Genomic DNA, 23,559 nt, shown 5'->3' on the forward strand with positions numbered 1-23,559 from the left:
TGGTGTTCATGGTACTGAAGAATGTTCATGTAATCAATGTTGATTACAAAAATCTACAACTTCAGGGATAGCTTGACAGCAATAATTATAAGGATGACCACAATAATGGTGTTCATGGTACTGAAGACTGGTTCATTTAATCAGAGGTGATTACAAAAATCTACAACTTCAGGGATAGCTTGACAGCAACAATTATAAGGATGACCACAAGTGTGGTGTTCATGGTACTGAAGATGGTTTATGTAATCAATGTTGATTACAAAAATCTAAAACTTCGGAGATAGCTAGACAACAATAATTATAAGGATGACCACAATAGTGGTGTTCATGGTACTGAAGACCGTTCATGTAATCAATGTTGATTACAAAAATCTAAAACTTCGGAGATAGCTTGACATCAATAATTATGATGATGACCACAATTGTGGTGTTCATGGTACTCAACACAGTTCATGTAATCAATTTGGATAAAAAAATATAAAGCTTCAGGGATAGCTTGACAGCAATAATTATAAGGATGACTACAAAAGTGGCTTTCATGGTACTGAATATGGTTTAGTTAATCAACATTAATCACAAAAATCTAGAACTTCGGTGAGAAATTGAGAGCAAGGCTTATCATGATGAACACAATAGCGGTTTTCATGGTACTGAATATGGCTCATGTAATCAAAGTTAATTACAAAAATCTACAACTTCGGGGATAGCTAGACAGCAATAATTATAAGGATGAGCACAATAGTGGTGTTCATGGTACTGAAGATGGTTCATGTAATCAATGGTGATTACAAAAATCTACAACTTCGGAGATAGCGAGACAGCAATAATTATAAGGATGACCACATTAGTGGTTTTCATGGTACTGAAGACGGTTCGTTTAATCAATGTTGATTACAAAAATATAAAACTTCGGAAAAAGCTTAACAGCAATAATTATAAGGACAACCACAATAGCGGTGTTCATGGTACTGAAGACAGTTCATGTAATCAATGTTAATAAAAAAATCTACAACTTCGTTGAGAGATTGACAGCAATACGTATAAGGATGGCCACAAGAGCGTTGTTCTTGGTACTGAAGATGGTTCATGTAATGAACGGTGATTACAAAAATCTACAACTTCGGGAATAGGTTGACAGCAATAGTTATTAGAATGACCACAATAGTGGTGTTCATGGTACTGAAGACGGATCATGTAATCACTGTTAATTACAAAATCTACAACTTCAGGGATAATTTGACAGCAATACTTATAAGAATGACCACAATTGTGGTGTTTATGGTACAGAAGATGGTTCATGTAATCAATGGTGATTACAAAAATCTACAACTTCAGGGATAGCTTAAAAGCAATAGTTATAAGGAGGACCACAATAGTGGTGTTCATGGTACTGAAGATGGTTCATGTAATCAATGTTGATTACAAAAATCTACAACTTTAGAGATAACTAGACAGCAATAATTAGAAGGATGACCACAATAGTGGTGTTCATGGCACTGAAGATTGTTCATGTAATTAATGCTGATTACAAAAATCTACAACTTCAGGGATGGCTTGACAGCAATAGTTATAAGGAGGTCCTCAATAGTGGTGTTCATGGTACTGAAGATGGTTCAAGTAATCAATGTTGATTACAAAAATCTACAATTTCGGGGATAGCTTGACAGCAATAGATTTAAGGATGACCACAATAGTTGTGTTCATGGTACTGAATATGGTTCATGTAATCAATGGTGATTACATGCAGCTTGACAGCAATAATTATAAGGATGACCACAATAGTGGTGTTCATGGTACTGATGATGGTTCATGTAATCAATGGTGATTACAAAAATCTACAACTTCAGGGATAGCTAGACAGCAATAATTATAAGGATGACCACAATAGTGGTGTTCATGGTACTGAAGAATGTTCATGTAATCAATGTTGATTACAAAAATCTATAACTTCAGGGATAGCTAGACAGCAATAATTATAAGGATGACCACAATAGTGGTGTTCATGGTACTGAAGACGGTTCATGTAATCAATGTTGATTACAAAAATCTATAACTTCAGAGATAGCTTGACAGCAATAGTTATAAGGATGACCACAATAGTGGTGTTCATGGTACTGAAGACGGTTCATGTAATCAATGTTGATTACAAAAATCTACAACTTCAGGGATAGCTTGACAGCAATAATTATAAGGATGACCACAATAGTAGTGTTTATGGTACTGAAGACGGTTCATCTAATCAATGTTGATTACAAAAATCTACAACTTCGGTGATAGCTAGACAGCAATAATTATAAGAATGACCACAATAGTGGTGTTTATGGTACTGAAGATGGTTCATATAATCAATGTTGATTACAAAATTCTACAACTTCATGGATAGGTTAACAGCAAAAGTTATAAGGAGGACCACCATAGTGGTGTTCATGGTGCTGAAGATGGTTCATGTAATCAACGTTGATTACAAAAATCTACAACTTCGGCGATAACTAGACAGCAATAATTACAAGGATGACCACAATAGTGGTGTTCATGGCACTGAAGATGGTTCATGTAATTAATGCTGATTACAAAAATCTACAACTTCGGGGATGGCTTGACAGCAATAAGTATAAGGAGGACCATAATCGTGGTGGTCATGGTCCTGAAGATGGTTCATCTAACCACTGACGATGACAAAAGTCTATAACTTCCGGGATAGCTTGACAACAATAAATTCAAGGATGGCCACAATAGTGGTGTTCATGGTGCAGAAGATGGTTAATGTAATCAATGGCGATTATAAAAATCTACAACTTCAGAGATAGCTTGATAACAATAATTATAAGGACGACCACAATAGTGGTGTTTATGGTACTCAAGATTGTTCATGTAATCAATGTTGATTACAAAAATCTACAACTTCGGAGATAGCTAGACAGCAATAATTACAAGGATGACCACAATAGTGGTGTTCATGGCACTGAAGATGGTTCATGTAATCAATGTTGATTACAAAAATCTACAACTTTAGAGATAACTAGACAGCAATAATTAGAAGGATGACCCCAATAGTGGTGTTCATGGCACTGAAGATTGTTCATGTAATTAATGCTGATTACAAAACTGTACAAGTTCGGGTATGGCTTGACAGCAATAGGTATAAGGAGGTCCATAATAGTGGTTGTCATGGTACTGAAGATGGTTCATCTAACCAATGACGATTACAAAAATCTATAACTTCATGGATAGCTTTACAGCAATAGTTATAAGGATGACCACAATAGTGGTGTTCATGGTACTGAAGATGGTTCATGTAATCAATGTTGATTACAAAAATCTACAACTTCGGAGATAACTAGACAGCAATAATTACAAGGATGACCCCAATAGTGGTGCTCATGGCACTGAAGATGTTTCATGTAATTAGCGTTGATTACAAAAATCTACAACTTCAGAGATAACTAAACAGCAACAATTAGAAGGATGACCCCAATAGTGGTGTTCATGGCACTGAAGATGGTTCATGTAATTAATGCTGATTACAAAAATCTACAACTTCGGGGATGGCTTGACAGCAATAATTATAAGGATGACCACAATCGTGGTGTTCATGGTACTGAAGATGGTTCATGTAACCAATGATGATTACAAAAATCTATAACTTCATGGATAGCTTGACAACAATAGTTACAAGGATGACCACAATAGTGGTGTTCATGGTACTGAAGATGGTTCATGTAATCAATGTCGATTACAAAAATCTACAACTTCAGGGATAGCTTGACAGCAATAGTTATAATGATGACCACAATAGTGGTGTTCATGGTACTGAAGATGGTTCATGTAATCAATGTTGATTACAAAAATCTACAACTTCGGCTATAGCTTGACAGCAATAATTATAATGATGACCACAATAGTGGTGCTCATGGTACTCAAGATTGTTCATGTAATCAATGGTGATTACAAAAGTCCACAACTTCAGAGATAGCTTGACAGCAATAGTTATAAGGATGACCACAATAGTGGTGTTCATGGTAGGCCTACTGAAGATGGTTCATGTAATTATTCGCAAATTGCTGGATTAATTGGCCCACTCAAAGATAAGTAATTATTTATTTTCAGTGCTACGCTCATGTCAAAATTCAAGCCTTTTGACATTGTTCTCGCTAGTTTCAAAAGTTACCCCCCTTGGCCAGCAATTGTTTTGTATTCAAAAAGTGGTGCGAAAGGATTATAGAGACATACAGTTTTTTGCTACGGCAATCATTCTGAGGACCAAGTGGCAGAGTCTAACTTGAAATTACTTTCGGATAACGCTAGTGTTCGCAAAAGAACGGAAAAAGATGTTGGTAAAGCATTTACCCAATTAGATTCGTTTCCAGACATTTATAAATCGGCATCAACTACTTATCTAGCATTAAACCCAGCGAACGTTATTGTAGAAGACTCACTGGCACCTAGCCTAATCCTGCAAAAAATATCTTTTAACCTGGATGAATTAAATCGGACGCAAGTGAATCTTACAGCTGAGATTTCCCGTCAAGTTATAGCTAAACTAACAGACCCTGATACAGCAAATCAAGCAATTGATATTATAGTAAAAAATATTCATGATGCTATTTGCATTGATTACAACCCAAAATTCCAAGAAATAGAAAAATCACTCAAAGGACTATTTGCAATGGTTAAAAGCTTGGAAAGTAGGATTTTGTCATTGGAATCGAAAGTGGATGATTTTGAACAAGAAAAGATTCTGGATTTGTTAGTCATGAATGGAGTAAGGCAGAGGCCTGGAAATGATCTAAAGAAAGAAGTATCGGTTATCATTAAAGGCAAGATGCTGGTCCCCGGTTTTGAAGTTAATAATATTGTAAATGTTTATCGATATAGTTTGAATGACTCTAACGATCAATCTAAAGTATCTCCAGTGCTAATACGCTTCAAAAATGTGGAATCAGCTCGAGTTGTTTTCAAAGAAAAGACTAAACTAGCAAAGAGGGGAATATTTTTATCAGAATCGCTAACAAAAAAGCTTCGTGAAATTTTAAATGCGGCAAGAGATTGCTTCGGTAAATTTAATGTATGGACTGACCGCGGGCAAATTTTGGTCAAACCACCTGGTCAATCAATGATACGAAAGATTCGATCATTCGCGGATTGTGCTTAGATATGATTTTTTTTTTTTTTTTTTTTTTTTGTTTTGTGCATGTATATTTTATGATTTAATGCCATATGTAAAATCTATTGTCTTTTTTTACTGGCAAATTAGAAACGCCCCCAGTTGTAGGACGAATTTTTGAGCTTGAAAATAACCCGTTAGATGTTTTAAGCATTATCAATAATTCTATCGGACATGTCAACAGTGATTTGACCACAGTGAACCACGCAGTAATAAGTAAATGTGTTTCTAGTCTGAGGGAGGCTGTCAATCGGGATGGATATTTTTCAGTGCTCCATTTGAATATCCAGGGTTTTTGTTCTTCAATTGACCATCTAAAACAGATTGTTTCTGATGGGCTACCTGACGTTGTTGGTTTATGCGAGACTTTTTTAGATTCTAAAAATGATATGCTTTTGGATTTACAAGGTTATAAAATGGAACGACTGAATCGACAAAAGATGGCCAAGGGTGGTCTTGCTTTGTATATTTCTAATAATCTCCCATATTCTCTTAGAATGGATTTATCCAGAAATATCGATGGTGTCTTTGAGTCACTTTTCGTAGATATTAAATATGGAGGTAAGGATTTAATTGTTGGTATTATTTATCGATCTCCTAGTTGCTCTATTCCACTGTTTCTAAACACCCTTAATGATCTACAGGATACCATCCTAAAACAGTCGAATGAATTAATTATTATGGGAGATTTTAATATAAACTGGATGGATATAAAGTCTTCTGTATCTTTGGATTTTCTGTCGTGCGATGCTTGCCGCAGGTACTTTACCTTCTGTATGTATCCCATCTCGCATAACAGAGAGTACGTCATCTCTGATAGACAATATTTTCTGTACGGCCACCTTGATCCAAAATTATGTTTTAGTGAGCGACATTTCCAATCATTTCCCTGTTTACTCTAGATACTGTTTTGATAAACTGACTATTGAGAGGACTTGTGAGTCTGGTAAGAGGCCTTTTAGGTTTGGCTAAGTGGAATTGATGCTTCTTAGGTCAAGATTGGCAGAAATTTCTTGGGATGGTTTTGAGAGTGATTCTGATTTTTGTAATTTATTTGATACTTTTTATGAGTCTATTAAAGACGCTGTTCTTGATATTTGTTCTGTTTCACCTTCTAATCGTAAGTCCAAGAAAGCTTTTCCTCTAAATCCTTGGATGACCCCTGGTCTCCTTAGTAGTTGTAGGAGAAAAAATAATCTCTGGAGGGCCTTTAAGTCTGCTAGCCCTTCAATGAAAGCTATTTGCTTTCAGCGATTTAAAATTTATAGGAATATTTATAATTCTGCGTGTCGAAGGCCAAGTCTCATTATTATTTTAATTGTTTTACAGATTGTGGCAAAGATATACGAAAGACTTGGCAGGTTATAAATTATGTCCGAAAGCCCTCTTTTCAGTTTTCATTAGTCCCTTCTGATTTAGATGTCAACAGCTAAATCATCGAAGGAGAACCGAATGTTCAACATACATTTAATTCATATTTTGCAAATATTGGTAAAAGGACCGCTTCGGCTGTTAGTTCTTCTCCTTCAGGATCCAACTTCAGGTCTTATCTTGGGCCACCTTTTATGAAGTCAATGTTTTTGGAACCAGCAACGGAGAAAGAAATAGCTAAAATTGTTATGGGATTGAAAAATTGTTCGTCGTCTGGCCCTGATAATATTCCTACTAAAGTAATTATGTTCATACTTCCTTCCATTATTTATCCCTTAACAAAACTTATTAACTTCTCCTTTCAGCATGGTATTTTCACGAGTAGTCTCAAGCGTGCTCGAGTCATTGTTTTATATAAGGGGGGGACACGAAATGATCCAGCCAAATATCGGCCAATTTCTTTGTTGTCTGTGTTTAGCAAAATATTTGAGAAGGCGATGCTTTCTCGTCTTAATAATTTTCTTACTTCTAAAGATTTTTTTCACGATTTTCAATTTGGTTTTCGAGCAAATCATTCGACAGAGCATTCTTGTGCAGATGTACTGAATTATCTTCACTCTACCATAGACTCCCATTTGATTCCTGCTGCCTTGTTTCTGGATCTTCGTAAAGTCTTTGATTCTTTAGCCCACAGTGTTCTTCTATTTAAACTTTCTCATTTTGGCGTAAGAGGTAGTGCGTTTTATTAGTTCAAGTCTTTCTTGTCTGGTAGAATAATTTCTGTTGATCCACATTTTCGCTCACCAACAAGTGTTGACCAGGGGGTCCCTCAAGGGTCAGTTTTAGGGCTGGCACTGTTTTTAATTTATATAAATGACCTAATTTTTGCAGTTAGAAATAAAAATCCTCTTTATTGCTGTCGTCTAAGTCATCCAACAGTCTCCCTTACCCATAACTATAGTTTGTATATCTCGGATTCTCTTGTTACTTTTGCCGATGATACCACCCTTATTACTCCTGGGAGAACAGAGGATGAGGTTCGTACAAAGTTAGTGGACCTCTTTGAGAGAGTTTCTATTTGGTTTGATGCTAACTCTCTTGCCTTAAATGTTTCTAAAACTAGTTTTTAGTTTTTTCTCGTATATCCCAGGCTTGTCCTCAATTATCTGAAATTCATATATCCAAAGGCTTTATTAGTAGACCAAAAGATGGCCATGTCCGTTTCCTAGGTATCCTCCTAGATGAAAATTTATCTTTTAAACACCATATTAATTTGATTAAAATGAAGGTTTGGAGAAACCTCGGTATTCTAAGAAAACGAAAATATATCTTTCCAGGACCAATTCTAAGAATCCTATTTCATAGCTTAATTCAATCTTATGTTTCCTATTGTTCAGTCATATGGATGTCTACTTTCCCTTCTTTTCTCAAACCACTTTCGAATACTTATGATAAAGCTATAAATCTTATCCAGGATGTAAATTGTTCGGCAACTAAACCGTTACTTGATATTGAAAAACTTTATATTCTTTCCTATGCGTCTTTCACTTTTTTTCAGCTTCATGGTGATATTCCTAGGTCCCTTAGATTTACGTATTCTTTTTTATCTGATCGGTCAAATTATCAACTCCGTAGTTCTCTAAATATCCAAATTCCCCATACACCAACAATAAGATCCAATTTTAATCCTCTTGTTGCGTATGATTTGACATGGAACACCCTTCCCAATTCGGCTCGAGAATGCCACTCGTTTGGCACCTTCAAAAGACTAGTAAAAAAATATTTGTTTTCAATTCCATTCAATTTTATGCAAATAAAAACATAACACAAACATTTCACGTGATTAATTTTCTTTACTTTTTCCTGCTGCCAATAGTTTTTTTTTCATTTAATTGTTTTTTTTTGTTTTTTTTTTTTTATAGATGTTGTGATTCACTGTAGTTTCATAAAACTTATTTAGTGAACTTTCCTTTTTTTAATAGATGTTGTGATTCACTGTAGTTTTGTAATGGAATCAATTTCCAAGACCCCGAAATTTTCCAAGTAAAAATAAAATTACCCAGAAGACAAACCCAAAGAATTCAAGTAACACTTAATTGTCAAATTTAAAAAGTAGCGAAACATTGTATTACAATTGTAACTATGAAAAGAATCGTTTCCCACAAAAAAAGGCAACAGCAATAAATATTTATTCCGCTATAAAAACATTTTCTCGAGATACAAAAGTAAAACTTAATATTCCGCCATAATTACAAGGTATAAACCTTAAAAACATTTTCTCGAGATACAAAAGTAAAATAAAATATTCCGCTATAATTACAAGGTATAAACCTTAAAAACATTTTCTTGAGATACAAAAGTAAAATTAAATATTCCGCTATAATTATAAGGTAAAGCTCTAAAAACATTCTCTTGGGATATAATGTAAGACTATGTAGCTTGCTTTAATTATAGAGTACAAACTTTGTTCAGCTAAGAAAAATTCCAAAGTGATATCTGAAAAGTCATAAACTTTAATTAAACCCAAGTAGCCCATTGGTGCAAGCCGGTCCAATAGTGATGTAGGACAAATAGTGCAACCAATGGGAACTGTAAAATATACTTTTAGTGAACGCCCGAACGTAGCCTCTGGCGAAATTGGAGAGAATAGATAGTTAGGACTTAGCAATTTTGAGTCAGTTTTTTATCAGTCTTGGACAGTCTGAGACCAGTCTTTGACCAGTCTTTGGGGAGTCTTTTGGAGTCCTTTTTCAGTTTTCAGAATAGTTTAGTTTAAGAGAGACTACTATGAATTTCTTATTTGTGTTATAATAAACTTTTGAGAAAACTTTTCATTAGTGCATTAACTTTTGTGTTGCATCGCCCCAGATAACAATTTTGTATTAGTGCCTTGTATTGCAAATGTGTCAATATAACCGAAGCCCTGCGACAATTATGTGAGTAACAATAAACACATTAATTTCTTACTTTATTCTCTCTATGTTAATATTTCTCAGAATAGCTAGTCCTTATGGCTTAACTTGCTCCCAAGGGAAATTGAAACCTTTCAACCTGATTTCGATTCAGTATGGCCGTTAGTATAAGCTCCCCAATTGAACCGTTGATGTAAGCTCCCTGGTTTAGAAGTGCTACCTCCACTCAGGTAAGCCACACGCCAACCGTCAGCCAAGAGTTTAACTAAATTTCCCATTAAATTAATTATATGGGATTCCCGTATTAGGAAACCTCAAAAGAAGATATAAGAACAAATCATTTTAAATCCTCCCCATTAGAAAACCTTTATTATTCATAACTCCCCCATAAGAATTGGCGCGGCCTGTAGGATACGAACCTACGCTCCCAAAGGGAATCTGATTTCGATTGGGACAATTTTTTTGATTTCTTGACTACTTTTGATTTTGATTCATAAGTTTTGATTCTTTTAAATACAATTTCATTTCTTCTTGCTCTATATAGTACACTCTTTGGGTTATACAGATACTGTTTGTAATATTTTATTTCTTGGAGGGGGTCATGTTTCCCTTGATATTTTACACAGTTTGGATTTCCTTCAATTTTGTAAATTAATTTTTGCTTATTACATTTGTCGAGGAGTAACAAATCTGTCTGGCAAGGACCTTTAACATACCAGTACCAAACTTTATTTTGTTTTTGTAACTTTCTTATTTCATGTTGAACAAAATGGAGGTACTTGCCCTTTCTGCTGTTGTATTTTATTCCTAGCTTCCCTCTTGCGGGCAAATATTAGGGTGTATTTGCTAAACGTAATCCAAAGATATATGATCCTATGTTGTATTCTCTTAAATCGTATTTGACATCCCCTTTCTTTGAAAAAACTTATTTAGTGAACTCTCCTTTTTTTTTCGTTTTGTGAAGCAAATGCTTTACATGTTAAAAGTTCAAATGCCTATGTTTATATGCTTAAATATTAATGTTATGTTTATATTGTTTAAATCTTAAGCGTTTAAATGTTTAATGTTTATTTGATCTTTTCATAATCCCCCTCCTACAGGCTATGGAGCCTTTGTGGGGATTTGTAGATTTTTATGTAATTATTTTACTGGTATATGGAAAATAAATCTATCCATCTATCTATCTATCTATCTATCTAATCAATGTTGATTACAAAAGTCTACAACTTCAGGGATAGCTTGACAGCAATAATTATAAGGATGGCCACAAATGGTGCTGAAGATGGTTCATGTAATCAATGTTGATTACAAAAATCTACAACTTCGGCGATAGCTTGACAGCAATAATTATAAGGACGACCACAAGAGTGGTGTTTATGGTACTGAAGCTCAAGATGATAGAATATTCATCAAGACGAAGATAATCATAAGGATATCGCCAAAGATAGTAATAAATCCAATCAGGGTAACGATGATGAGGGTCATGCCGATTCTTTGAATTAGTACGACAATAATGACGAAAAGAAATAATGATTAAGATGAATATTGTTATGAATATGAAGATAAATGAATATTCATATGATGAGTGTGACAGAATCATTATGAATTTTTGACGAAAACTATAATAATGATGAATGCAGTGATGTGACCGACAATAAGGATAAGGGCGATGATGAAAACGATGATACTTGAACCCTGTTCATTAGCAAATCTTGAGACTCTTCAAATAAAACTTTTGGGTTTAAACTCTTAGGATTAAACTCTGGGTAAACCTTTACACGGACGAAGGCACGGGAGAAGGCCCCTGGCATCCCCATTCCCCCAACATTTCTAAATTTTTTTGAAGGTTCTGGAATTTTTTTATTCACATAATAGATTACCTTGCTTTTACGTAACTGAATTGATGGCGTTAGAGATGGCCAGTGTCTAGTTGAGTATGCAGTAAGTAAGAATTTCACTACAAGTATAACAAGTCTTTCACTGACGTTAACTTTTTTCCTTTCGGATCCTTTGTTTGTCTTTTAATTAATTATTTTCCAAATGCGTTTAATTTTAGTTTACTGAATTAATAAATTAATTAGTCCTGTAATTGACTACTTTCCAGAAGTAATTTCAAACCTTTTCTTTACAACTACAGGCTGTTAGTACCTGACATTTCAGATGGCGCCTGTTCCCTGATCATGATCACAAAATATGTGTCCTACTGCGATAAAGAAAATTTCGTTGCCCATCTTGCATACTATCTCATCTGCCAAAAATGGGATCTCTTTACTTTGAATTAAATAAAAAATACAAGTTTTTTTTAACTGAAAGTAAGGAGCGACATTAAAACTTAAAACTAACAGAAATTATTACGCATATGAAATAGGCTGTCCCCTCCTCAACGCCTCGCTCTTTACGCTAATCTTTTTTATTGTTTAAAAAAAAAATTTGTGAGACAGAGTCTAATTTTAGCGTAAAGAACGAGGCGTTGAGGAGGGGAAAGCCCATTTCATATACGGAATAATTTCTGTTCGTTTTATGTTTTAATGTCGCTCCTTACTTTCAGTTAAAAAAATTGTTTTTTGTTTAATTTCGGAACGTTTTTGAATTAATGCAGCTTTGATCTTGGCTCACTGTAAATTAATAATTAAAACGAAATTTGCATATGAATTTTCCTTTTTTTTTTGGCTAAACGGCTTTCTCGAAATTTTGATCTGACGTAACTTACGAATTAACTTACCTGACGAACTCTATATTCGTATAATTTTATTACGTATATTGGGGGGTTCGGACCCTAGTCAATACTTAGCTCTTTACACTAAAGTTCAAATTTTATTCCAATTTTTTTAGAATAGGCCCTTAATCACAAAGGCCATTAATTAGAATAAATAACTCTGATGAAATTAAAAAAACTTTAGCATAAAGAGTGAGTTAATGAATAGGATGTGAACCTAATTATATACATAGCAAATTCAGTTTGTTTAAAAACTTAATTGTGCTCTTAACATCCAACTGAAAATTTTTTTTTTATTTTAATTTGATTTCTAATCGTTTCTTAGATAAAGCTGCGAAATCCGGCACCCCCTTCATATAAAAAAGCTTATATATTATAAAACTTAAATATTTGAAATCAACCTAAAATTTTGTCATCAAAATGAAAACAAAACTAAAAAGTAGCTCGTGCATATTTTTTTTTCTGCTTGTGCAACATCTTTATATGATTTCTTTTGGTCATTCGGCTTATTTGCCTTCAAATATGTAGGAAATGTGTTCCTAGTTATTCATTAGGTCAAAACAGTTTCTTCCAGCCTCCTAATTTTCGACAGGCTCGGCCTTACTCCATTGTTTAACCAAGTTTTCTGAAAGTTTTTAGTTTCAGTATATACTTACAACTAGGCTTCACAAAAATTTCTGGTACACAAAAAAAACGACCACAAAAATGAAATTCAAAGTAAAAAACAAATAATAATAAAGTCCGATTCGACAGACCAAATTTGACGTTTTAAAGCGTAACCGCCGGTTCTGCATCCTTTTCTGTTTTCCAGGGACCGAGTTCTTTGGAGTTCATCTTCTATTTTCTGCATCTATCAATCAAAGCGAGGGAATCTCCCAATCTGAAACGCATCTTGTGTCTCTGAGGCAGAGTTGCTTTGAGTGCATGAGAACTCCAACAGTGTCGATATTTAATCGGTTTAGCCCAATTGTCTTGATAATACTTAAACTGGAAAACTGCCACTCTGAACTGGCTGAAGAATGGGGTAAAGCACAAAGGGTGGACATAAGCTTGGGGAGCACTCGGAACCTCACTTTCCTGCTATCATTTTTACTTTGGTAAGCCTCTTCCAGAATGTAGGAGGACACTCTAAATCTGATTTTGATACTATTTCTGAAATAAGTTAATGTCAGATTTACATTTTCTTGTACTCACTATTAAGGTCTTCCAACATCTTCATCCTCTCCCCTTCGGTTCTTCAGTCTTTAACAGCAACATGTTTAAACCTCTGCAGAAGAGGGAAAAGTGACATAGTTTCGTTGCTCTTAGCTTTCAGTGGATCCAGGAGTTCTAAAGATGTAAGAACAGGGTCATCAAGTCTTATCCTAGTACGGGTCTGCTTAGCAAGTTCAATAAGATAAGCAAGGCAGGCTTTTCGAATGGCTTGCACCCAGTGACGTCGATCTTCCACTGACAGGCTTTCAAGGTGCAACTCGGTATTCGTTCCAAGTTTAACATTTTCAAGCTTCAAAAAGTATTCAGGACTTCTCAAGTTCAGGAAAGTAAAGTTACCTTTGAGCTTCTCAGGACGAAGGAAACACTGCGAGAGTAGACAAGTAAAGGCATGACCTTGTTCCGCGTGACTAGAACTCAAGGTTGAATTTGTTGATCTTTCCCAGTATATACAAGAGGAAGTACAAGTAGGCCTTATTCACGCCTATATCCATCGCACATCGCAGCTTTTTGACTTTATTTCTTGTAGAGCTGTCCGACAATGTTAGGGACAAGTCTGTGAGATACAAATGTAAGGCTGGCCACTGTTCAAGTAATCTGTTAATTCCGGCTTCAAGCGACAACCAGCGCGTGCCGCATATCTGCAGAAGTCAGTTGTTGGCAATTTCACAAAACTCCTGGAAAACCTTCAGTTCCAACTGTCCCTTAGGGGTTGCGCTTAATAAGTAGATGAGTTTCTTCGCGAAAGTTTCGACTTCAGCAGGTAAGTGCTTCGCTGCAGTCGAAGCACACAATGCAGCAGTGTGGCAAGTGCAACCAAGGACAAACAGCTAAGGATTTTCCGCAGCAGCTGGCAAGCGTTTTCGCGCCCCACATTGACCGACGCATTATCAAGACCAAGCCCAGTCATATTTTCTAATAGAACGTCAATTTTCTTAAACTACTTTGTCAGAAGATTCTTTTTCCCACTTGCAGTTGCGTCGTCTACCTTTAGTAGTACCAGGAATTCTTCCCTCACGGTATTCTTACTGTCTGCATGCATCACAATAACAACTATGGACTTTGTATCTGTCCGTGCTTTCGTCGGCGATTATTGAAAGAAGTTCTTCTGAAGAACAGATGCTAAAGTGTCCTCACCATGAGATCCTATTACATTTTTAATAATGTCAGTCAATTTACTTCGCTTCATTTCAACATGCTTGGCTGTAGCTGAATCCCCAAAAGACTTTTTTCAAAACGGGAACGAGAGCATCAATTTTTGTCAAAGGAATATCTTCAGCTGCAACCTATGCTGCAAGGCGTAATTCAGCAGCTGACACCATCCTATCACTGTTCTCTTTTTCCTGCCTTTGCTCGTTTCCAACTGCTCCCTCAACTGTCAGTTTTCCCAATGCTGCTTTTACGTTCTTCTTATGAAGCTCACTAGTTGCATGATTATTCATGACAGTCAACTTCCCGTCAGTTTTTGCTGACAGTATCTGCAATAGGCCTTTCTACTTCTGTCTGGTGATTAAATAAGGAAAGGTTTCAGCACTGAATCAGTCAACCATTCTGGTCAAAACGTCTGTGCATAGTGCATCTTCTTAGACTTGTGACCAACAACTTCGCACGAGACTCTGAGTCCTCAGCCAGAGCGATTGAGGTAAATGTAGATGCAATTTCATCGGATTCCTGCAAAACACTGCTTTCCAAAATTTCTATTGATTCTTGAAAACAGTCCAGCCCAGTTTGATAATAGTGCTGATTAGCAATATTAGCTATCCCTATAGTGTAGGGTGCCTGATAGAAGCAGAATAGACAATAAAAAGTGAGTTGTTCATATACTGTATCTACTGGGCAGCATTTCTGTATCCTTACAATACATTTTACTGAATAACATAGATTGAGAAATGAGTTGTTTTTTGTTAATTTGAAATATAGGATGATAATGATATATTTAGGAAATTATCATACCATTTGGCTCAGAGTTTAATGCAATATCCAAGTAAAGCAATCATTTTCAGTGGGAAATCATTCTCTAGATTCTATAAATCAAGCTTTTAAGGGGTACTAAAGGATTCAAGGGTGGGCTGCAGGATTGTAGGTGTGGTGACCTAGACCCTGAACTCCAAGTAAGCCAAAAACTAAACTGAAAATAGGCTTTACTATCTGAAAATCTGGAAACTCCAGACTTTTTAAAATTTTTAGAATTAGTTTCCACCAGAAATGACTGTTGTATTTGGATAGAGGATTGAATTTGGTAAAATTCTACTTTGGCTACTTTTGGCTGCCTTGGAAAGGCACTATGTTAGAAAAATGAAACTTTCAGGGTTGGGTCTACAGTTTAAAGTATATCCGGGGAAGGTATTCTGAAGTACTTACCTCTAATCCTTCTCTCTCTAGAGGGTCCTGATGTTTGCTCACATGGCAGGTGTGCACCCATTGAAATTTTTGACGAAACAACATTTTACCTTAATTTTTAGTAATCAGTTTCTTTTCTCTGGCTTTAGCTCTGAAAATGCAATTTTAGTTATGTGAGTAGAAATTTAAGCCATATCAATGTCTTATTTTCAAAATTTAGGGAAAGTGTTTGCATATCTTTAAAACCTTATAAATCGAGATTGAGCAAAGTTGTGAAGCTGAAAACAGCTTTGCTGCAATTCATTTAAGCAGAAGATCTATGTTTCAATGTTTCATTTCTATTACTGACAGATTTTTAACCGTCATCAAAGGTCAGAACCCTATAGAAGGAGAAAAGGAGGTAGGTACTTTCAAATATCTTATCCGGAAATAATTTAGAATGTAGTACCATCCCCGAAAGGGAGCATTACAAGAAAATACAACTAGCGTAGAGGACACTTAAGAGAAGGGTAAGCACAAATGAGTCATTCCAAAAATACTCAACAGGCACTCAGCCTGCAAGTATGAGGGTTTTTTTCAATATACCCTTTATGATTAATTGCCTAATTATAAAATGAAAAATTCAGATCCAATAAGTCCAGATCTTGATTAAAACAAACAGATTTCAAAAGTGTCGAATTTCACGCCGAAGGACTTGAGCAGTTTGTTGTGTTTTGGGACCACAGAATAAATGTCATAGGAACAGTAAGACAACAGTCAACCCAACAAAATGCTTTCAGATGAGGGCAAAAAATTTACTAGATTTTGGCAAAAATTTACTAGATTTGTTCGATTTTACTAGATCTGACCCCCATTTTACTAGATTTACAAGGTGGATATGCTTTTTACAAGATCTAGTAAAATTTTACAAGGGGTGACAACCCTGGTTACCACAAACTGTTTGATTTTCAAAAAATCGAGTTTAAAGTCATTTAATATTTTAAATTTTCTTAGAATGCTTCTCAGAATCATAATTCATTGTTTGATTATTTTGAAAATTCTAAGCGAGACCCCCAACACTGAATGTTATGAAACCTTGTTAGAACAGTACTGCTTTATAAATTTTCTTAATTTTGTTTATTATTTCAGTATGAGGTAGATCTTAAGGAACAGCACAGCTACCCAGCAAGGCTAGAAGATCTGTATTTATTTATAGAAGAAGCTAAAGAAGCCTATGACTTGTCATTGAAAAAGCCAGAATGCCTGAAAAATTTCGCATGTCGGTTAATGGTTGGCTTAGATATGATTGGAACACGAAACACTGGGAGTATGGCTGAGCTAGCCATAGATATTGTGCTGTAAGTACTTTGAGGTATATTACGCGGTGGAAGCAACTTTAAGTCTAAATAACGATGATGACAGATAGAAAGCCAAATGAATGAGCCATGACAAATATTTGTTATTAGAAGTCCCAATTAAGTCTATTAAGGTAGACCAGTAAGCTTGGCAGGAGGGTAAGCCTCCTCCCAGGCAAAGTTTGGGAAGGCTTAGTCCTGAAGAAACTTAGTATTCTGTTATTAAATATATGTTTTTTTTCTGGCGAGTAAAGATTTCTTGAAAACCAAAAAAACTTCTTGTCTGTGGAGCAGTAAAGTCTCTTGTTGATTGACTTTTTCGAAAAATATTACTTTTAGAAAAGGCTATAAAAATATTTGTTTATTCTATGTCTTCTGAAAAAAGAACTTAGGAACTTCTGATTTTCAATCTGAAAAAGCAATTAAGAGTTTACGTAACAATGCAGAGATGTTTTTTTTGTTTTCTTTATTTGTTTTTTTCGGAGGGGGGGGAGGGATTACTTTCCCAGGGGGCATAAATTTTAGGGGCGCAAAACTTGAAATAAATAATCAAAGGGTTATAACCAAATCATTTTGTGTTTTTTTTATTTCTATTGAAACAAAACAGAGGGCTTAGTTAGTGAATGAAAATAATTAGTAAATTATTAACTAGTTAATAAACTAAAAACAAATTAAAAACTAAAAACTAATCCAACAATAATAACGAAATAATGATAAATAAATAATGAAATTAAAATAATTAATAATAATCAAATGATTAAATAATCTAAATAAAAATTAAAAAAAAGTAAATTATTGATTAATTAATAAATTGTGAAATGATTTTGTTAATAAATGAAAAATTTTGCTTAAATTTGGGCCGAAATTTTGTGGGAGACAGGAGGGGGCGCTAATCAGGATTTCGTCTCGGGCATAAAGGAGGCCAGACTCACCACTGTAGCCATATCACTTAGATATTTGACTTGACTAAATTATAATTCTTAATCTGAGCCTAATGTAAGTTTTCACTATTGATTAAATACTGAGGAAATTTTGATGTTTGAAAACTAGCGATTGCTAATTTGGTACTTCTATTAAATAACTGCTTATACTGAAGGTGCCATACAAAAATTTAGTAAATTAACTTTATCATTTTTTCAAATTAAAAATCTATTAGTTAACTTGAAGTAAGTTATATTTTGTAAAATAACTAGGTTCTGAAGCAAAGAAATGTTCGGTTCCTTGTTGTCTTTTTTTTTACAAATGTGTTGGTTTAATCTTAAACTGTATTAATTATTCTTATTTTTATGGCTATTATAACCTCAAGTTTAGTTGGCATAGTTGGTTTCGTAAAAATTATTCGAGATTCAAGCCACAAAAGCGCCCCCTCCCCCCCCAAAAAATAAAACACTGATAGTGGCTTGTCTGTTAGTTCCTCCTCGGAGGTGGCATTCTTATCTCTTTTTCCAGTTGGTAAAAAACCTTTATTTCAGTTGATCTTTCATATGTCCAAGGGTATAAACCCCCCAGCCATGTTTCTGGCAGCCACTATTGGCTTCAGTCCATCCCTTCTCATCAACGTATTCTACAAAATACTCTGCTCAAATTCAAGCAGTGGGTAAGACAACCAGTGGCTGGAGGGTGACTGGAATCAGCAGTAGTAGTCCCTCTATTTGGCCTGCTGCTGTCGAGAGCATCCCGAGGAGGCTTTCACCACTACTACTTATTTTAATGATGCATGATAAGATAAAATGTTATTGTAAAAATCACCCTCACATAATAAAACTGTCGAACCTAGGTCTTACGTCAAAAATAGATGAGACAACTCGAAGTTTGTCTTTATAAAATGCAGTAAAACATTTTCAATTCGGTAACTAAATTATGAATCGATTTTTGAAGGTGTAAAAATTAGATTCTTAAAAAAAGATCTTTCAATTCTTTTACCTTTGTTTAGGACACATCCGGTATTTAATCAACTTTTATATAAATATATTAAATCAAGTGTGGCTGTTGCTTCTGCTCTGGCCTACTCTTAGTCCAAATAAAATATTGAAAAAATCAATTGTGGTTTTAAACTTGGCCTACTGACCACAATCGGTATCGTCCTTTGTTACTAGGATCCCATACCTACTTGGGCAGCCTGGTTTGTTGGGCTTACATGGCTGACAATGTGGTATGCAAACAACCTTGCTTACGAGACTTTTAAAGTAAGGATAAACTTAATAGGTTTAATTAAAATATTAGCCCTTTAAAAGGATTTTGACCCTAGATTACTAATAACAACTGATTGCAGCCCCAAGCCACTTGGGTCCATACTTCCAACATCCTCCGCAATCTTCTCAAAACTTAACTCTTTAACCCCTTCCATGAAGCTCAAATTTTCTGCAAAAACTTTCTCCTGACCTCTTTATACCCCGTTTGATTACGTCGTGCTTTTTCTTTGGTCCGAGATTGATGAATAAAAGCATAACTTTCAGCAACCTTTTTCCGTCATATATTAAACGCATCCAATCATTTTTAACCTTTCTTTTATTATAGCCGTTGAAGTGAAATGTGGAAACCGTAAGTTTTGTCTATCTTGTTGTTTGGAATATGGTTATTCAAACGGGTACCTTGAACTAGCCTTATACAATCCCAATTATAAACGAGTTCTTTTTGTTCTTCTTCTTCTTCAAATAGGTTCTTCACCCTTTTGAAGTGCCCAAGTTTGAGGACTACAATCAAACATTGCCATTGTGAGGCTTCCAATATCCTAATTTAAGCTTTTAGACATATCTTATCATCCTTTCAAACATTTGTCATGTGCAAAAAATTCCCATGTTCTGGCTATTCTACTTCACCCTTCACAGCATCAAACATCCTCACTACTATTGATGGCAATATATGTAAAGTTAACCCCTTAGTCAGTTTTTTTCGCAACCTAACATCAAGAACCCTATTCACCGACGGAATTAGGATGCTTCAACCCCCCCTAAAAATAAATGTTTGTCTGACTCGTAAAAGCGTAATAAAATGTATAAAATTGTATTTTTGGTGTTTTTTAATGCTTTTTGGTACCTCCCCCCGGAAAAAAATACACCCTCCCCCTCCCAAAAAAATCTTCGATTCGATCCTATCTAATGTCAACTCTTTATCCTTTTTTATCACTACTTTGAAAGACTTGATCTTGTTCTTCAAACCTATTCTCGAACTCGGAACTCTCAACACCTCCACAAATTCTTGCGTTTCGCTAACGTTATTGTAGCAACAGTAGCTGCGCCCTAGTAAAATGAAAACCAAATGAGGTGCAATTCGGCTTGAACACAATACTTTGCCACACAGTCAGTTTTAATTCCTAATAATAATCTCAGGCTTTTACTTCCAGCGATTTTAGCGGCTTACGCGGTTGGTGAATAATAGTATATGGTAATCATGTTTTGATTGAAGTTATTTTATAATTTCTCGCAGTCTTGTTTCTTTTAAAATATGTTGTAACTTGGACAAAGAGGTAGATAAGCCCTATCAATATTTAATCTTTTTTTCAGGTCAGGCCTCGGGAAAGTATCAAAGGACAAAACTGTTTTGACTATGGCCAAAGAAGCAATGAAAAGTAGGAGTCTGAGCAATTTTTCATTTTGCAAAAATATTTTGAGTTCATGCAAATTACAAAGCGAAATCATGTAAAATAAATTTGTCCCTTAAGGATGAAAACCATAGGAGAATTAATGCCATTGTCGTTTGAAGGCTATGTCTCTTTTGTAAAAAAAAGTCAGATTTTACGGAAAATGAAACGGCTCGGTCAACGAAGACTGTTTCTCTACCTATTCGAAGAGCTAAAATCCTATTTTCATTCGCACCATCCGATGTAGCCACACTGAAATGCCATATACAAAAAAAAATTGGGTACTTACGCATTATCCAGAAAATACGCGAGAATTGAAGTTTGGTTAATCGTAATGAAATATACCTAAGTATAATGAAAATAATAGTGTAGAAACAAATTTGGGCTATATATTTGCACATTAGGGGGGATGGGTATAGCATAGCCTACATTAAATACGTAAACTAACCTAGGTACCTTTTTTTGCCCCCTCAACCCCAAAAAACTAAAGCTTAAATATTGCACACGGAGAGAGAAACCCATGTTTTGAATGTGCGCCAAAGGAATTCTCCGGTGAAAGAAGATGCTTGACTAGTTTCTTGTATCATGTTCGCTCTACAATTTCTCGCGTGTTTTCCGGATAAAACGCAAGTACCAAAAATTGTTTACCTAACACGTTGCTAAGTTTATGTTGGAAGCCCACAGTTGTGTTGTGGTGTAAGCCCTCAAAAAATTACGTGGGGTTAGAATTCGGATATATAATACATTACAATCAACAATGTTTTGTAATTTAATATTACGTCCATGCAACAACAAAAGAAAGCGTCGTCGACAATTCTTAGTGACGAATCAAATGACACTGATAGTTGGACACTAAACCGCTTCAATAATGTAGATTTTGAACATCATGAACTGTCAACAATTTAAAAGATAGACCCGGTTAGAAAGAGGTTTAGTCACATTCATTATCTGCATAGCCACGTAGGTGCTGTTTGATGTGCACTTGATTTCTTTTAGCAAGGCTTGTTTGATCGTATTAATCCAAACCACACAAATTTTTGACATAATAAACTGGTTTCACTGTTACTTGTAATGGCAGGGTTCAAGAATGACCATTAATTGCATGAAAAAAAAAAATCATCATAAATCTGTTATAAATCATAAATCATTATAAATCATATTAAATCTTTTCTTTTTTTTAAGAATTTATTGTTTGGCCTGCTATTTGTATGCTGGAGAAAAGTTTTCAGCAATTTTTAACAATATACACCATTAATGTCCAGATTTAAAAATCTGGACACAAATTGTTGTGTTTAATTTCATTTCATACCTCCTCTAGATGACCTGAAATGGAAAACTTGATACCATTCGCAAAAAAAATATGCTTACTTTCTTTGATAGCTTGAATACACTTTCGCTATTTTGACTTGCTTAAATTTTAAAAGCAGAAGTAGCCCCGAAAGTTTGAACATAATACCCTCAGTCATTCTTGGGATACTGCGGAAATGCCTTATTGAGAAATAGCATTATCACAGAGCATTTTAATTTAATCTTAAGGCAACATTTAGTTTTTTAAACATAAAGGCAAATGGGAGGGTGGGCGTGAGAGGGGGGTTATTTGCCCTCCAATTGCTTTCGACTGTTAAAAAGGGCATCAGCCCTTTCTATTTTCAATCAAATGAGCCCTTTTCGAAGTTCCTAAGACAACTCATTCGATACGAAGTGCCCTGGTCTAAACAACAACAACAACAACAAAAAATCATACATTATACCCACATTAATCTTTACTATAAAAATTTCAAGCCTTCCAATCACTTTTGACTATTAAAAAGGGCACTGGGCTTTTCGATTTCCAATCGAATGAGCCCTTTTTGAGTTTCCAAGACAATACTTTCTATAAACACCTTATATACCCCAGGGCATAAATTACAACCCTTACCCTAAGGGCTCTGGGTGTGGTTGTCATCCTTTAAGACATAATATCCAGAACTTTCAACTACGTTAAACAAAATGGCTATCTCAAAATTTTGATTGGATGTGTTTGGGAAAATGGTGGGCGTGAGAGGGGGGTTAGTCGCTCTCCCATCACTTTCAACTATTAAAACAGGCACTAGCCCTTTCAGTTTCCAATCAAATGAGCCCTTTTGAAGTTTCTACGACAACACTTTCAATAAAAACCGTACATGCCCCGAGGGCATAACTTACAACCCTTGCCCTGGGGGATGGGTGGGGGGGGGGTTCACCCTCAAAAACCTAATTTCCAGAGTTTTCTACTACGTTGAACACAATGGCGATCTGAAATTTTTCATTGGATGTGTTTAGGGGAATGGTGAGCGTGAGAGGGTGGTTAGTTACCCTCGAATCACTTTCGAACATTAAAAAGGGTACTAGCCCTTTCAATTCCCAATTGAATGGGCCTCTTTTGAAGTTTTTACGACACCTCTAACTATAAAAACCTTTTTTGTCCCCAGGGCATAACTTACAACCATTGCCCCGGGGGCTCTGGGGGGTTTGTCATCCTTAAATACATTATTTCCAGAACTTTGAAACTACGTTGAACAAAATGGCTATCTCTAAACTTTGATTGAATGTGTTTGGGGAAATGGTGGGTGTGGGAGGGGGGTCAATTACTCTCCACTCACTTTCGACTATTAAAAGGAGCAATTTTGAATTCCAAAAAAATTAGCCGTTTTTGAAATTTCTACAAAAACTTTCTAAATAAGGCTTATATGCCCCCAGGGCATAACTTACAACTCTTGCACTGAGGGCTCTTAGGGGGGTTATCATCCTAAAAGACCTAATTTCCAGAACTTTCGACTACGTTGAACAAAATGGAATCTCAAAATTTTGATTGGATGTGTTGGGGAAATGGTGGGCGTGAGAGGAGGGTTAGTTGCCCTTCAATCGCTTCCAACTATTAAAAGGGCACTAGTCCTTTCAATTTCCAATTG

At 35.4% G+C, this 23,559-nt stretch overlaps 1 protein-coding gene across 1 annotated transcript; it reads left to right on the top strand.

Moving 5' to 3' along the window:
* The first annotated feature begins 1,681 nt into the window (after positions 1-1,681).
* On the top strand, positions 1,682-20,691 carry LOC148938731 (uncharacterized). Its single transcript, XM_089107580.1, has 4 exons — positions 1,682-1,793; positions 4,368-4,582; positions 16,844-17,052; positions 20,553-20,691. The coding sequence occupies exons 1-4, from the start codon at positions 1,682-1,684 to the stop codon at positions 20,689-20,691; spliced, it is 675 nt and encodes a 224-aa protein (XP_088963706.1).
* The last annotated feature ends 2,868 nt before the right edge of the window (positions 20,692-23,559 follow it).

Source organism: Artemia sp. Qi Xiang Cuo, unplaced genomic scaffold, assembly GCF_049724085.1.
Source record: "Artemia sp. Qi Xiang Cuo unplaced genomic scaffold, ASM4972408v1 HiC_scaffold_2992, whole genome shotgun sequence".
NCBI classification, from domain to species: Eukaryota; Metazoa; Arthropoda; class Branchiopoda; order Anostraca; family Artemiidae; genus Artemia; species Artemia sp. Qi Xiang Cuo.